General features: G+C 39.1%; 1 protein-coding gene across 1 annotated transcript in view; it reads left to right on the top strand.

Annotated features, from left to right (window-relative positions):
• The window catches only part of epas1b (endothelial PAS domain protein 1b), a 61,168-nt gene that overhangs the window by 27,766 nt on the left and 15,405 nt on the right, over positions 1-17,997 (top strand). The window contains exons 2-6 of the mRNA XM_042432854.1: positions 2,724-2,914; positions 7,975-8,168; positions 9,818-9,905; positions 12,335-12,453; positions 13,080-13,282. Coding sequence (XP_042288788.1) covers positions 2,724-2,914; positions 7,975-8,168; positions 9,818-9,905; positions 12,335-12,453; positions 13,080-13,282 — 795 coding nt within the window. The remainder of the gene's footprint in view (positions 1-2,723; positions 2,915-7,974; positions 8,169-9,817; positions 9,906-12,334; positions 12,454-13,079; positions 13,283-17,997) is intronic.

Raw genomic sequence — 17,997 nt, 5'->3', positions numbered from 1 at the left:
CGCCAGGAAAAACAAACCGATGACATGAATTTAAAAATGTATGTAAACAGCATTTAGCTATAGAGTGATGTCCAAGAAAAGGTTTTTGGGGATTTGCAGTTTGCTGGAATAAAAAGTCTATTGCTCTCTTAACCTGAGGAAATGAAAATAATCATCAATTTAAACAATTGTCCACTTCAAGGTTTCCTTTTAAAGACAAATTGGCATCTATCAGAAGCCATTACCCTCACATTGGAGCGTCTGCCACCCTCCGTGTTTCGTGGCTGGCCTCCAAACACGTAGCATCCTCCTGTGTTTGCAAAGTTCAACTTCTTTTTTATTTTTTTTTTGCTCAACAGGCAGCTTGCTCAATCCAAATCAAAATGAACAAGTTGAACAAACAAACACATGGTGACTCAGTACCATGGATCAGTTCACTGACCATTATTTCTTGTTGATAATGTGGTTTTGAATCAGAGAAAACTGTCACAGAAGATACATTCACTAAAGCATTAAAGCATTTTGGCTGATTTGGAAATAGTAATTATATTAATAGTGATGTTAAAATGATCATTATTTAGGAAGGCACAGATGGATTGTTGTAGAGACAAAAAAGGCCACGTTTAGGTAATATTTGCTCCTTATTTCCAGTGATGTCCGTTTTGTGTTTCACTGTTTCTACATTTATGATCATTTCTCTCGTCCACATGTTATAATTCACCATATAATGGCAGTAACAGCAGTATCTGCTCCACTGTGTTGACCAGTTAGTCTTTCTGGGAACCAGTGAATATCCAGAGTCAATCGATGCTAGAATAGCCTCCAACCTTCACAGGGTTCTGGATCAGGTTTCAGTGAATAATAATCATAGTGTAAAGTAAGTTAATGCTTTATTCCTAAAACATAGAGGTGGATGAACCGCAGTACTTTTTGAGTACTGACCAAATTAGAAAGTACTTTATATGTAGAAAACGGTCTGCGCTTACATTTGGTCAGATTCTTTGTCTTGTTAAAATCTTCTTTGATTATGAGTTTAATCCATAGTCTTATGAATTATATATTCTAAGTTCACCATACAAGGGTCATGTGTAGACAACATTTAGCAAATAACATTTCATTTGTATTCGTTTGGTTTATAAAATGGAATCCATATTGGTTTATAAAACCTCAAATGTGTAATATCGTCCCGACCAACAGTCCACAACCCAAAGGTATCCAGTTTATTATCATAGAAGACTAAAGAAAACAGCAAATATTTACATTTAAGAAGCTGGAACCAGTGAAATATTAGTATTTTTGGTTGATTTCAATTGATTGATTATCAAAATATTGCTGCAGCTCTAGTTGCTTTGTCAGTTAGGTAATTATTTACCTTTTGAATGTTGCGTTGGTGTTTGTGGTCTTGTTCTTTTATCTTTTTGATGAACACAGTTTGAGCTTTAGATGTTTAGACTGAGAATATTTTGTTCGATCTTCACGTCCTCAAAGGGCTGTTTTGAAGGTTAAGAGCTGGTTTTAGGGTTAAGGGTCGAGTTGGGTTTAGATTAGGGTAAAGTTAGACAGAATGATTGATATGTAGGTAAGAGATGACTATCAGTCTGTCTCCTCTGTTACTGGCTGTTACTCCTCATGAGTTTTTCTGTACAACACATGGAAACGTTGGTGTGAGGTACAACTGAAACCAACCTAACCAAAAACCGTTTCCCACCACTGACCTGACTTCCTCCCGCATCTCAGACAGGGAGATCCCCCTCCTCAGAGAGACTGACATCAGAGCAAGATGTCACTTATGTACTTGCTCATTTCTTAGTCATTGCCTTATCACACTTTTGTTTGTTCAGTTTCACTACCTGTTATGTTAACCTTGAATTCCTACTGATAGTGTTAATACACATCACTATCTCAGGGCCGCTTAGGTTAACAAAGTAATGACAGACAAACATTATTTCAGTTGCTTTTATTGCTATTTTCATTATACAGCTTGACTAAGTTCTTGAGTCAAGAAATTCTCCTTTGTCTAAGTGTCTTACCAGTCGCAGGAAATCTCTGCGTGGGAGGGGGCAGTCCGTTTAAACAGGGCAGAGATGCAAACCACATTTGAAACCGAGAAAATACCTACGTTGCACGCCATCCCCCTTCTCAAAAAAGTTAAAATGCCAATGTGTTATGAGGAATATTTTTTAGTTTCTTGATTTGGCATTTTTCTACAGTCTATTGTCGCCATCAATTTTTTTTCTCTAAAGTGTAGCTTAATTAACCAGTTTGACTTGGCAGCTCCAGAAAAACTTTGTAGAGAAAAACAACACTTTGCTGTGTTTTTACTTTTTTTTTTTTTTTTTTTTTGAAAAGCTTATTGTGTGTGTGAACTTCAGTGAAACTAACTGTGAAACTGTGGACAGTCACACTCGGTGGATGTCGAATCACATGGGGATCTATGATATTTGGGTTCTTCACACTCTTGCCAACAGCAGTTTGTGCACTGTTGAACTAAGAGACACTCCAGACACTGAGGGCATTCACACAGGAATAATTGGTGCAGAAAATGATAAATTGTACCATCAACCACTGTACCATTGAACCAAAAATAGGTCTGTCTGTAAGCAAAATCGGAAATGTGAAACATTTACAGCATAAAGCGCAATAATCCCCATATATATATATATATCAGCAAACCAGCTTGTTTTAAATGTCATAACAAACTGGAGGCGTAACCATCCCCTTCCTTGTCTGTGTTTTCTGTGCAGGAGCAGCTCAGAGCGTCGTAAGGAGAAGTCTCGGGATGCAGCTCGCTGCAGGCGCAGCAAAGAGACGGAGGTTTTCTACGAGCTGGCTCATCAGCTGCCTTTACCCTACAGTGTCAGCTCTCACCTGGACAAGGCCTCCATCATGAGGCTGGCTATCAGCTTCCTGCGCACACGGAAGCTGCTCACCACAGGCAATGCCCTCCGCACGGCACATACAAATGCATTTAACCTTTTCACACAGAGGAACATATGCAAATCGTGGTTTCTAAGCAGCGAGTTCTTTGACGTGATATGATGACAGATGTGTCCGTGTGTTCGCGTGTGTGTCTGACTAATTGTCCAGTGAGGTAGGAAGGTATTTGTTGGCCACCTTTCTTTGCACCTCTCCTCCTTCCTCTTGTCTTCATTAAATTTAGAAACTGAGGAAGCTCGACAAAGAAACGGACCTATTGTTCTGGAATTCCTCCACTGTGTCTCGATGTGAGATCAGAGAACAACAAAATTAAACAACTGCAGCCACATCGGTGTTCAACTAAGTCACAACATAGCTTTTAAAAAGTTATTTTTCCTAAACAGGGCTGTGAAACAGTTTATACTTTATGCAGGAGACACGATTTAACCCACAATACCTGGATTTTATTTTATATTTAACTTCATCACAGTTCAGTGAAAGCCAAACCTGCAATCAAATAAAAACACTTAAATGACCTCTATGTGATTTTTAGCCTCTTTTATGACATCATCGTGTCAGCCGCATTACATTTTTTACTGATAGAGATTAACGAGAGGTTAATTTTATCTGTAAATATTTACCCTTCATCTGCCATTGTAATCTGACATTAGTCTTTTCTTATGTAACTGTTGATGGCATCACACAATAGTCCACTCATGTATCGTTCATTAAAAAAATGCTTTACTTTGTTTGCAGGGGGAAACAGTTATAAACATACAATCTATGTTTCCTTAAACAACAGTGACAGCTGCTTCCTATTTCTTCTTTCTTGATTCAAGGAGTTTAATCAATGAATCAACGAATCAATCAATCCTTTATCTACTTATGTAACAACTTTCTTACAGCAAGTGCAGCTCAGAGTTTACAGTTTTACATTGAGACTTAAATAATGACCGAGAACAATATGATGAGCTAAAACAATGATTTTAAACACTCAATAAGAAGTCAGAATATAAAACAAAACAGAAAAAGTAAAAATGACACCTCATCTTCTGATAGTCAGTTGTATCTTTTGTATTTACGTTACGTATATCAATATATAAATCTTTTTGTGATAATGAAAAAAAGTCACATTATAAAACAAACCAGATTGTTGTATAACTAGCAATTCAGTTGCATACACTAAAAAACTCTAGAGTTCATGTTCATGTTTCATTTTTGCATTTTTGTCTTTATTTATCACATTTTAAACTGTCCTTACGTCACATACATGGTATCATTTTTTTCAGCACAAACTCAGCTATAAGTCTAATTTATCATTTTTTTCAATTTAACAAAGTATAAAGCTACCATGAACCCAAATTACAAGAAAAATTACACGGGCACCAATAAAAATGTACACATCTTCAATGATGAGCATCAAAATATTATTATAGAAAACCATAAGATTGTAAAAAAAATATATAATTTCACTACTTATACACACCAATAAAGCAGAAAAAAGAAATAGAATGCAAAGTGATTTTTACCTTTTCATTGAAGATGCCTGTAAATCACTGAAAATATTAATAATTCAGTTTAAAAATGTTTTTTTACATAAATGAGATACTATCGCATCAGCTCTCAGCTGGTTGTCTCAGCTAGTCTCCACATGATGTACAAATAAATATGTTACTTTAAATAAACATGCTCAGTGTATTCACCAGTGAATAGACAGACTCCAGAGAGTCAATACCCCCTAATTACAAAAAAAAACTTACCATAAAAAAAGCAACATATTTTCTTGCTTACTCACAGTAGTATCTAGTCGTGCAGTAGTAGTATCTAGTTTCAGTTTCATGTTCCTAGATTTCTAGATATCTGCCTCTGAAACATGTGCCTCCACCCCAACGCGTCGGAGGTGGATCAAATCTTGTTGTGGCCCCTGGAAGCGGTGAAGAATAAAAGAATGAAAAAGTCCAGAGCAACTTTCCTGAAACAAAGTCTCAGATGCTTCCATCAGGAGAAAACCTTTTGAGATGAATCATCTTGTTTTCAAAGGGGACCCTGAACAAATACTCGCAAAACAGGACACAATAATACATGACACGACAACACAACAATGAAAACAAAGCAGAGAAGAGTTGCAACTGTAGGCTCGACACAATCATAAGAAAAATGATCAATCTATGTGGTAACAGTGATGCAATTTTTCTTGATGATGATGATTTACAGTTAAATTACTCCAATCAGAAGAAGACCCGAAACATAAAAGCATCTTTACCAACTTCCTTAGATACAAAGGGGACGACAGAGCGTGTTAGTGAGTCATTTCAAGTGTGAGGAACCAAAAAAAAAAGTGTTGGAAACCATAAGGACAGTTCCAACAAATGCATTTAAAAATAAATAAGTACCAGTGAATCAAGAGGGAGCCATCCGAGTGTGTCGAGCGTTGTGCAATGGTGCGTAAAAACCTCAATGTGAAGAGTGTCATTTGGGTGAACTGAACCTTTAAATTCAACAACTAAAAGGGTCTAGATTCCTGGGAAATTCACAACTCGCAGGCGAAGGAGGTTACGAGGGGAAAGAAGGAGAAAAAAAAAAGGAGGAGGGATGAAGGTAGAGAAGACAGATTTGAGAAGGAGGAGAAGGGAAGAGGTCACTGAGTCTAAGAAAGAGGGGAGAGGGGTGGAAAGAAGAAAACATGAGGAGGAGGAGGAGGAGGAGTAAAGGTAATGAGGGTAGGAAAGCAGTGGATGAGAGGGGAGGAGAGGACAGGGAGATCCGTGAGATGCAGCAGCAGATTGAGCGTTATCAGGCTGGTCTGATTGCTCCGTGATGGAAGGAGAGATTGGGGAGGAAGCAAGGAGCTCTGCCCATCGTCCGGCTGGTGCTGGCATCACTCCTGCTAGCCATAACACCCGACTGCCTTGGCGCCAAACATGCTGGCATGTGCGCACACACAGACACACACAGACACACACACAGACACACACATACACAAACATACTGTATGCACTCGGGAGCACATGTGCAACACCTCTGTTATGTAAAAGAAGCTCAGCCGGGGTCAGAAGAACACTGATGTACTGATTGGGAGGTACTCAAGAACTGTATTTCTCACTGATTCATTCCAATTTGACTCAACTTGGATAAAAAAAAACAAACAAACAAATAAACAAAAACATTCTGAAACATCAGCATACTCAGTAAATTATTCTAGAGTGAGGATAAAGTAGCATGTCGGACCCACGTTGAAATGCGCTTATTTGTTGTCTTAGTGTCCAGAGTTAGATCAAAATCATTTGTGTCTCTAAAGAGATAAGTGAATGTGATATGTTTAGCCCTGCTCAGCATAAGACTTGATATTGAAGGAAGCCTTGCTCAAAAGTGAAACAATACATTTAGATTATGTCCTATTTAAAGGATAGGTTCACACTTGGAAAAAAAAAATGACATCAGTCAGGTGCACAAATGGACGATGACGCATGTTTTTTTCCTTCTGTAATCAAATAATAGAAGATCCCTTCATAATAAAAGTTTTTTAAAGTCCCTCTTTTTGTTACTGTACTTCCAGTGTAGCTGATCGCTGTCAAGACAGTTTGTTTTTTTACTAAAAAGACTGTAACTGTGGAAGATATCCACTTGATATGACCAACACACATCTGAACCCTCATATAAGTGTCAGATAACCTTTTTTTTTGTTTTGTCCCCCATCACTTACATTGTAAACTCTTTCGGAAAGGATCTTCTAATAGTCAGTATGAACAGGATATGGGCACCTGACTGTTGTTTCCAGACACACTTGAAAAATTGTGAACTTACCCTTTAATGTTACACGTATTCCCTGCTTTAGATTTAGTAGCTCACAGATTATTTAGTGACTCTGAAATCCTCCTTTATTTTATCTTTTGTCTTTTTTATCATGAAATTCAAAATGAAATAGAAAACATGAAATTTGAGCCCCCGAGATCAGAGAGTAGATGACGTTAACAGGGTTTCCTCTGACGGCACCGAAAAGACTTTTGTCTCTTCATGTTTTCTGTTTGAAACAGTTACAGAGAAACAGGAAAAGATGTCATGACAAACTGAGAAAAAACACAAAATAAAGAAAAGAATAAAAATCCCACCATGAATCACTGACCTAAGTGACACACTGTCCCGAACTGTCCAGTCACTTCGTTCTGTCCGGTACGACTCAACAAATATCAAAAAATTGAAAGGACACAATCAGCCGTCTCTATCAAACATTAGTTCCTGCACCCTATTATTTTGAAACGAGGGCTGTTACGCAACCAAAAGAAAAACAACACCGAGAAGAAAAGTGCAACTCGGTCCAAATGACTGGTAATCACTGCTAAGTATTTAGGCCAAAGGTGCTTGCTGGTCTTTGGACTGGGCCCCGAGAGTCTCCCCAGCTCCCTAGGGCCCATGAGAAAGCTCTGGGTTCCCCCGGGGGTTAACGCTATCTGGGCCCTGCTCCAAACTCGAGTCCCAGGCCTCGCCGGGAGCTTTGAGAACTGGCCTCTCTTATCTCAGGGAAGCACTGGAGGAATTGCAAACTTCCCACCCTCCACCCCCATCGACTACTGGGCTTTGTTCAGCGTGAAGCCACTGTCCACACACACACACACACACACACACACACACACACACACACACATGCACACACACTTGAGCCGGGGCCAGTTAGGCGCTAGCTGTGTTTTTTATATCAATTAGCCGTTCAGCGAGACATTGTGGACACACTGGAGTCTCTGTGTAAATGTTTGGAAACTGCACTGTACATATTTGAACATAATATGTAAGTTATTCTCTCAAAGTGGCCAGCTATTATGAATGCTTGTATAGTTTGGGGTGTAATTTGTCAGGGTCGGGGCCCGGGAGTGGCCTCAGATGCAGGAAGAAGCTGCTCTAGTTTGTTTTGGCCCTGAGCCAAAGCTTCAAGAAGGAAAACAACACATACAGAAACACACACACACACACACACACATATATTATCATGCACACAATGATATCCATTTATAATCAGTATATTGTAGAATGAGAGAAACAATTTGTTGAGTAAAACCCTCCTCTGTTTTCTGTCTCTCCGTCCAGGCTGCAGCAGCAGCAGCAGCAGCAGCAGCAGCAGCAGCAGCAACAACAGCAGCAACAGCAGTGACGGCGATGAGGACGAACAGATGGACAGTCTGTACCTGAAGTCACTGGAGGGCTTCATCACCGTGGTAACGTCTGACGGTGACATGATCTTCCTGTCCGAGAACATCAACAAATTCATGGGGCTCACGCAGGTACACGACCATTAAAGAGCACCAGGAATAGAATGAAACAGACAACAACGCTGCACAGACACTTTCCAATAAAAAGCGATAAACATGATTAATAAGTAACTCATCTGATGTAGTTTTAAATTGATTTTTTTTTAAAAACCATATCCTGGAGGAAATATATTTGTAAATATAGTATTAAAGCATTTATTTTTGGTTTGATCTTCATGATGAAAGATCATCAGACAACAAGGCTTTATACTATATGTTATGATCATGATGATATTACAGAGTCTGCTGATAAAATACTCAATCTTTAATGACAAAATCTGAAAACTGAAACTACTTAACAGGAATAAAACAACAAGGATTAAATAAATATTATTTAACACAAAACAAGGTGTAATGAACATAACTGAAGCGTGACACCAGGTATCATCTGTTTCTATAGTGGTTGTAGTTGCTCCAAATCAAATAATAACAGCAACAATACAGACTTAAATGAAACATGTGACATGCAGATTTAGTTATTAAAGGTATCACTTATTATACAAATAAAATAACACTTAATTGATCCCCGGGGAGGAATTAGGTGTTACAGCAGCACAAGATCACATATAGTAGACTAAAAAAAAAGATAGAATGAGCAGGAATAAAAATATAAAAATGCACAGATACAAAAAGTAAATAGATGACAAACTGTGCAACGAATTGAAGTTAGAAGCTAATAAGCATCACAGTACATAAGTAATGTGCAATAATGAGTTGTATGTGCAAGACTCTTTAGCAAGGTAACAAAGTGGCCTGGTATGATGTAATATAATAATAGGTATACAATAATAAAGATAGAGTAACAGAAAATACAGTAATGGTATGATGTACATAGTTACATTATAACATACATGTACAGTAACTAAGTGGTCATTAAAGTGACAAAAGTGAAGTATTCATATAAGATAGTGTAATAACCACCCGAATAAAAATGAAAAAACTGCTGCCCCCCCCCCCCCCCCTCCGAATAAAGCAGATGGCAGATGGGAAGACATTAACCCAGACAGACAGTCAGTCAGTCAGTCACGGACAGAGACACAGAGACGTGGATGTAAACTGTCAGTCAGACGAGCCTGTTGTATTTGTGTGAAATACCTCTCATGCCAGCGGTGTGTGTTCAGTCCAGACACTGAGGGTTCAACTCTACACACACACACACACACACACACACACACACACACACACACACACACACTCACACTCACACTCACACTCACACACACACACACTCAGCAGTTTCTACTTACTGGCACCGACTTGAAAAGCGAATCATAGAAGAAAGAAAAAACTTTAAATTGTAGAGCGAGGTTTCTGTCTTTTTATTCTTTTATTTCTTTATTTCTGTCGCTTTTCTTCAGCTGCAGCCTTCATGAGTCTTTATTTGTTTTGTGATGAAGCAGTTTTATTTCGCTCGCTCACACTCCTTCCTCGGTTTCTCCTCTGTTTATCCCAAACAAACCAGTGCTGCTGCTGGCAGAAATGAGAAACACAACATGTTGAACCTGATGCAGACGAGTGTGGAGGAGTGTTGATGCAGGCAGTAACAGGACGGACGTCGACAAATGTTACGTTTGTTCTTTTCTATATTTCATACTTTATGACGGTATATATTTATCTTCCAGGTGGAGCTCACAGGTCACAGCATCTTCGACTTCACTCATCCGTGTGACCACGACGAGATCAGAGAAAACCTCAGCCTGAAAACAGCTGGTGAGCACCCGCTCTCACCCACACACTCACATACAGTATATCTTTATTCTTTTTTTTTATTTTATTTTTTTATAACCTCATTACAATGATTTTCCATAAACAAACCTACTGTAAATCCGTCCTTTAACTAGAGCAATGGTCATGAGGTCATTAAAATATAACCATAAAAGAATAAATGTGCTCAGCTGCTCACGTGGAAGTCTGCCCATTAGATCATTAGATAGCTTGTGTGCAAAGTCGACAATAAACCTCCTAGAAATCTCCTACGAATCACATATGTTCATATACGCTTCATTGCAACAGTTTTTCTGTCATTATAATGAAAAAAAAGTTAATTAATGTATCTGGAAAGAAAAAAAAACTAAATGTTGATATTGAACATATGAGTGAAATGTTCAGTGACATCGTATCCAGTCTTGCAATAGAATATCAGCAGCATTATTACAGTTTTTATGGTTATGTTTAGATTATCGGGCCAAAGGTTTTATCAGGGAAAAATTTCAAGTGAGTGAGAAAGAAAGTAAAGTAAAACAAAGTTTTACAAGTGAGAGAATGTAGGAAAACAAATGTACAAAAAAAAAAGAAAAGAAGAGGAAGGAATGAATAAAAAAAAAAATCTCTAAGATTATGTTTAATAGTCATCTCCAGTCAACTCGAGAGGGCTGCTGGAAATTCTCGGCCACTTGAAAACCTGCTCGTTGGAAAAGTAAATATGATAAATGGTAAACGGCTGCTTGTATAGTGCTTCATCCAAAGCTCTTTACAATGTTTCTGCTCCTCACTCACCCATTCGCACATATACACTCATACACACCGATGGCAGGGTGCTGGAGCAACCATCGGAGGGGGTAACTTTTTGGGTTTAGCGTCTTGCCCAATGACACTACGACACCACTGACCCGCTGATTAGTGGACGACCCGCTCTACCTCCAGAGCCACAGCTGGAATCTCTGACCATATCCCACCTCTGGACCATAAACTTTATATAAAGATAGTAAGGTTGCTCAGCATTGGAGCCTTTTAGTTACTCTCATGTTGGCTTCAGCCTCAAGCGGTGGTAGTTGCTACTTGGTCACCCAGAGTCCTTCCTGCCGCTTTTTCCGAGCAAAACAAGGCAAAGCCTCATACATGTAGAGTTGGGGTGTTATATAATGTTATCTATCTCATGCATAAGTGTCCAGAACAGACATGAGAACAGAGGGTCAGAGAGCATATAGAGAGGAACCTAAAGAGAGATACAGTAGAGGAGAGTGTGTGTGTATGTGTGTGTATGTGTGTGGGAGAGCTGGTGTGTACATGTGCAGAGGCGAGGAAAAAAGGCGATGATAGGAGCTGTAGCAAGAGGACGAGGACGAGGAGGAACTGGGTATTATCTGGTGGAGATAGTGAACATGGTATGTTACAGTTTCTGTAGTGGACATTCACATACAAGAGACAACTCAGAGAACTGGAGAGTACGTTTTTAGCATCGAGGGTTTTAACTCTCAGAATAAACACTGTTGCGACTGTGTAACACTGGAGAATAAAAAAGCATGTAACCGACCGAGGTTTATATGAGAAAAAAAAAATCTCTCATGCAAACACACAATTGCGCTCACTAAACTGTGGTTGATAACTCTTATCAGCAGTGGCCACAAAACACACAAGTGGAACAATACTGTATAGTCCCTTCCCCCCTTTAGCACACACTCACATATGAATAAACACAAGTTTTTTTTTCTATTGTGAGGATTAGAAGAGAGAAAAAAAAGTTGTGTTTAAGTGTTAAGATAAAGACACACTGTGTGAGCGCGGAGATTGACAAAAAGACACACTTCACCACTCCGCTCTGCGGCTGCAGCGCCGGAGAGGCTGAACTCTGACCTTGTGATGTAACAGCTTGGCCCAATTTCACGTCCCCTGTGTGTGTGTGTGTGTGTGTGTGTGTGTGTGTGTGTGTGTGTGTGTGTGTGTGTAAACCTTGACCGTTTTCCCAGTTACATACGGGACAAGCAGATAAGGGGGAGGACTTACTTTTTTTTTTTTTTTTCCTGTGGTTCATTTTGCGACTAAAAAAAGAAAATAGAATAAAAATTTTAATACATTTGTAGCTACAGGAAGCTATTAATGTAACTGGGATCCCAGTTACAGTGTTTTTTGACAAAAGAAGTTGAAAGTTTCATAGAGATGGTTTATAATTCATATTATAGTTAATATAGTTTGAGTTTAAATGAGACTAGTCTATTATGTGATGATGTTTAGCACATTTTCATTAATGGAAACTATTTTAACAGAAGAGAAAAATCCAAAGTTGAAGATAAATATAAAACTGCTGCCAGGAGTAAGATTCAGCTGAGAAATCCATGGCAACAGAAGATAAAACATCTGGTTATTGTACAGCACTGAATTTGATTCTCACCCCCGGGGGGGGACTGTATGTGTTTTTCCAGGTAGCGGCTTTGGTAAGAAGGGCAAAGAGCTGAGCACCGAACGAGACTTCTTCATGAGGATGAAATGCACGGTGACTAACAGAGGACGCACCGTCAACCTCAAGTCAGCCAGCTGGAAGGTAAGAGACGGCGTCTGCGGGTACGAGCCAACACATCTGCTGCATCTCCACACCTCGCGTGTACGGTTCTACCTGCAGTACATTCCCGTACGCACATTACCTCCATGTGGCTTTGCAATAGATCGATGATTCCCAACTTTTTTTTGGCTAAAAATGAAACAATGAAGCAATTTGTGGACCCTCATCACAGGTATTGGGAACATTAAGCCAAAGAGTAATTTATCCTCCTCAGAATGATTTATCTGAATGATTTTTAGAGGCTGAAAGGAGTTAAATCTGTCAGTAATTCATGATTATAAAGCAAGATTAAAGCAAAGTCTGAAAAAATAAGTTTGTGTTTGAAATTTTTCGGTTTTCCAGACTTGAATCTTATTGTGAAAACTGAGCTTTTACACTGAAAGTGCACTGCACACATAAAATAAAATATATTGGACAAAAAGAAGATATTTTATAATAAATATAGCTTTGCAAGAAGTAGCAAAGTGCAAATTATGTGCATGTTCACTTGAGTTAATTTTCCAAAAATCACAAGAACATATAGTCAAGTCAATGTCAGCTGCTAACAAAGCTAACGACATTACCCCACAGTGTGTATGTAACGTTTATCCTCCTCTTCCTCCCTCCAGGTGCTGCACTGCACCGGACACCTGAAGATGTACAACAGCTGCCCTCCGCGAGTGCTGTGCGGCTTCAAAGAGCCCCCGCTCACCTGCGCTGTCCTGATGTGCGAACCCATCCCACACCCGTCCAACATCGACACGCCGCTGGACAGCAAGACCTTCCTGAGCAGACACAGCATGGACATGAAGTTCACCTACTGCGATGAGAGGTACACACACACACACACACACACACACACACACACACACACACACACACACACACACACACACACACACAGAGGTGACTCAGTGGGCAGACCCACAATGCCCGTCCATGCCGCCAGGTGTGTGAGCAGGTAGTGTTCAGTGGGTTTTTAGAGGTTTCAGCTGCCTTCTGCCGCTGAAATCCACGCTATGAGAGCACCAAACAGTAAAATAGCAGCCAGACAGCTAAACAACGAGCTGAAACTCTCTATAAAGCTCCGTAAAGCCGAGGAGAGCTGCAGAGTCACTGATAATTCTCTATATATTCATCACTACATCAGTCATTGTCATTTATATTGATTATAAGCAAAGAAACCCTCATATACGAGAGGCTAAAACCAAAAAAATAATCATTTTTCTTACTTGAAAAACGGCTTTACGGAAAGAAAATGACTCATTGAGTCTGTAAAGAAGAACCTCAACAGAGTTAAATAGATCTTCACTTTGTGGGTTGCTGCCAGTTAAAGCACAAATCTTAAAGAATAACACACACACACACACACACACACACACACACACACACACACACACACACACACAAACACACACACAGGAGACTTTTTGACTGATTGCAGCGTGTTGACTGAATCAGTTTAACTTGGCAGGGTCGTCAGTGGGAAATGTAAGCCAGAGATGAAACATTAATACTTTAATAAGACGCTGTCACGACATTGTTAGACTGTGCCAAGTGTTCCCAATCACAGACAAGCCTACTCACACACACGCACACGCACACACACACACACACACACACGCGTGCACGCTACTAATAATATAATAATAACACATTCCAGCATTTCAAAGTTGTCACTTAAGCTTCTGTCTGACATCGCATCAGTCATGTCGCTGCCACAAACTGTTACCCGCCGTCTGTGTGTGTGCGCGTGTGTGTGTGTGTGTGTGTGTGTGTGTGTGCGTGTGTGTGTGTGTGTGTGTGTGTTGTGTATCAGCCATCTTGAACCCAAAGAACTGGTTCGTTTGAACCCAAATATTTCTCTCGCACTGGCACGAGGAGGTGATGATGAACACACACACACACGCACACACACACACACACACACACAGTCTCTCTCTCTCTCTCTCTCTCACACACAAGCACACACACTGATTCGAGTTACACAAGCGCATGAACGCAGCCCTGTAATCTTATCAAGCTGCTCATGCAGAACAAAGGTTTCTTTCGGAGGAAAAGTGAGCGTGCTTTTTTGTGTATTGCATCGCACACAAACAACGACCCATTTTTTTTTTCTTTCTCGCCTTTTTCGGTGCAATTTAATAGCTCGCCCAAATCTTCTCTTCCAATTACGTAAATTAGTTTATTGTAGGTGGGTTGCCCTCATGGCTCAGCAGGGACTTAGACTCATTAGAGTAGGGACAGAAAGTTGCTTTAGCTCATTTCTGGCGACGCGAGAGGTTGAGTAGGGGAGGGAGAGACGAAAGAAAGACCTCACACTTGGTAGAAAAGGTTCAACCTCTTAAACAGTCAGGTACCCCTTCTAATGGTCACTTCATACCAACCATTAGAAGATCCCTTCATCATGCACTTACAGTAAAAATGACGGGGGGGGCAAAATCCACAATCCTCCCTCTGTGCAAAAAAAATGTATTTAAATGTTTATCCGAAGCTAATATGAAGCTTCGAGCCGTCCAAAAGAGTTAAATCAAGTCGATATCTTTCAACGTTACAGTCTTTTTAGTGCCAAACTCCCTCCTTGTGTTACTATACTTCCACCGCAGCTCAACAGGGGAAAACACTGTGTTTATTTAATTTTCTTAGAATTATTATTGCACGCTGTACAGATGTGACAAGGAAACACGCCGGTTATTCCATCTCGATTTCTCTGTGTGGGAGCAGACGGGCTGGAAGAGTCTGCACATATAAGATACACTGTTTTTTTTTATTTTTTGTCAGTATTTAATTTGCATGAAATAATAAAAGGGGGAAATGTAATTAATGTTATTCTTTCTTTATGATAATCAGCCTCATTCTTATATTATTTTGAGCATATTTGGGATGTTCTGGCACAAATCCTTCTTTCTATTCTTGGCTTGGTGACTAATATTTTTATTGTGTAGATCAGATTTGAACTCCTGGCTTTTAAAGCAAGCAAATCTTCACATTTGAGTGAAAGACTAGAAAGGAAAAGAGAAAGTGGATAAACAAAGAGAAGACTGAGAAGAGAGCGAACGTTTGGATGGTAGATGTTAGTGTGTATTGAAGGTCTTGAGCCAGCAATCATCATCATCATTATTATAATAATTTGAAGCTATTTTAGCTGTGTAGCCATTCTTGGATATGATTTCTGTTTCTCTTGAAGAAAAAAAATGTTCTTTCACTACGACTCTCCTCTCATTTCATCCTCTTGTTTCTTCTCTTTTCCTCATTTTCTTCCTTATCTTATCTATCCCTCCTTCCTCACAACCACTCCTTCTTCCCTCCGTCTTCTTAATTTACTTTCCCCCCCGAGCATCTCTTTTGCATTACCTCTTTTTTTTTTTTCACCTCTCTTTTCATTTTCTGTGCCCTCCTCTTCCCTTCCCTCCCGGTCCGAGGCCTGCAGCTGTCAGCGTTACATAATCCGGAGGACAAGAGTCTCTGCACAGCTATCTCTCTCTCTCTCTCTCTCTCTCTCTCTCTCTCTCTCTCTCTCTCTCTCAGTCGCTCTCTCACAATAAATCCACACAACATCATCATCATCATTCACAGATTGTCCATCTTCATCCTGCTGTGACTTGACAATTCACAGTTTATCTTCACATTTCACATTTTCACAAAAACATTCTGGGAATTCTGGTCTGAGGAATGTGCAATCAACGCTCCCTGCTGTTTCTAGATGATTCATTCATATTTGGATCAGCTGAGAGAACTTAAAATGTAATCAATCATAGATATAGTGAGTATGGGGGTTATATCCTTATCTTAACTTGATTTAATGTTGTATGTTTATCTAAAATTGAAGGTAGAAAAATTAAGATACAGAAATATTGAGTGGAAACTGACCTCTTTTTTTATGCTGCATAATACTTTTATGCGTTTATTGAGCTTTTGGCAATTTACAAGTTAGAAAATAATATTAACATTACGCACAATTGCGCAGTTAAAATTTGGCCAAAAGATTAGCATCTGCCATTTTTTAAATAAAGTCGGTGGCATGAGGGAATAAAATCCAGGATTTTATGTTTGAATGTTGGTTAACTTGTTTTCAGTAATTCAACAAGCATTTCACAGTTACTTTAGAAAATAATGTAAACGTTTTTGAACATGAAGCAAATTTTGATCTCACCATCATCATGTTCAAAAAACAAACATCATAGTGTGGCAAAACTTATTGTTTTACTGCCAAATATTTTCTTGATTAATCAATTAGTCATTTTGTCTATAAAAAAGAATAGAAATAGTAAAAAATGGCCCAAGTGGGGTCATAAAAATGTCTTGTTTTTCATGACCAACAGTTTAAAATCCAAAGACATAGACAGCTCAGACAGGCAGTGTTGTTTTACTGCAGCCTGGTCGGGTTTTGCAGATGTACAAAACAAACTGTATTCATTATTGATTAATCTGCCAAATATTTTCTTGATTAATCAATTGTCTATAAAAAATTGCCCAAGTGGGGTCATAAAAATGTCTTGTTTTGTATGATCAGCAGTTTACTATCACAGATCACAAAGAAAACCAGAAAAACTTCAGATTTGAGAAGCTGCAACCAGCAAATGTTTGACATTTTTGCTTAAAAAAAAAAAAGACTAAAATACAATTAGATTAAAAGATGAATCGACTAATTGTTGCAGCTCTAAAACAAACAGCATCACAGGTTGAAATTCACAGTAAATCAAATGTAGTTAAAAAGTCAACCAAAGCTCCAGAGTCACATAAACTCACAAACTGCTGACTTATTCAGGATAGATTTGGTCATCGAGCCAAATAAAACCACATTCCAGTCACTTTAATTTAGGTTAAACTTGACGAACTCTTTCAGCATTCTTTGTCCCAGTTTACCCTCTCTGGTCTCCTTATACCCATAAAACCTTGTGTTCGGGGGGTCATTTCCTGTAGTCGGTTTGGATTATGTTCTCACAGCACAGTTTGTTGAGAAGAGGCTGGTCTACTCATGCTCCTCGCTGTAATAGTTTGACTTACATCCGAGTTCATTTTGGATTGTTTTTAACTCGCCCAAACAAACCAAACCGAGAATGTTTTGTGTGAACTAAAGCAAAGCGTATGTTAATGTAACTGCACCTGATTTTCTCGCTGTAATCTTGTAATTGACCCCCCAGAACCAGTTTATGAGGAATCTACTGAAAGAAGAGAGCTGGAGAGAAATAAAAGAAAAGAAAAATGTGATTTTTTTTTTTTTTTTTTAAACAAGGTAACTCAAAGCCAGCAACAAAATCCTCATTAACAAAGTGAACTCGTGATGAGAGTGACGGAAAGAGATTAGCTTTTCCCAGAAACACAGTGAGTTAGGACACAGAGAGAATGTGAACAATTCTTATTTTTGGATGATCGTCCACCCTCTCTGTTTCATTTCCAAATCGTGTCTGAGACCTTTTTGAAGTGCACTTTTTTTCGGGACAGAGTGCAGGATTTACAAAAAAGGGATTCACAGAAAAAGTGAAGATTATAAATGTTAAAATCCTGTGTATCATTTAAAATGTGAGTCTTTGTGTGTTTTTTGCA

The sequence above is a fragment of the Thunnus maccoyii genome, chromosome 14, assembly GCF_910596095.1.
Source record: "Thunnus maccoyii chromosome 14, fThuMac1.1, whole genome shotgun sequence".
Classification (NCBI taxonomy): domain Eukaryota; kingdom Metazoa; phylum Chordata; class Actinopteri; order Scombriformes; family Scombridae; genus Thunnus; species Thunnus maccoyii.
The sequence above is the reverse complement of the archived record's forward strand: the minus strand, read 5'-3'. Positions and strand labels throughout refer to the sequence as shown.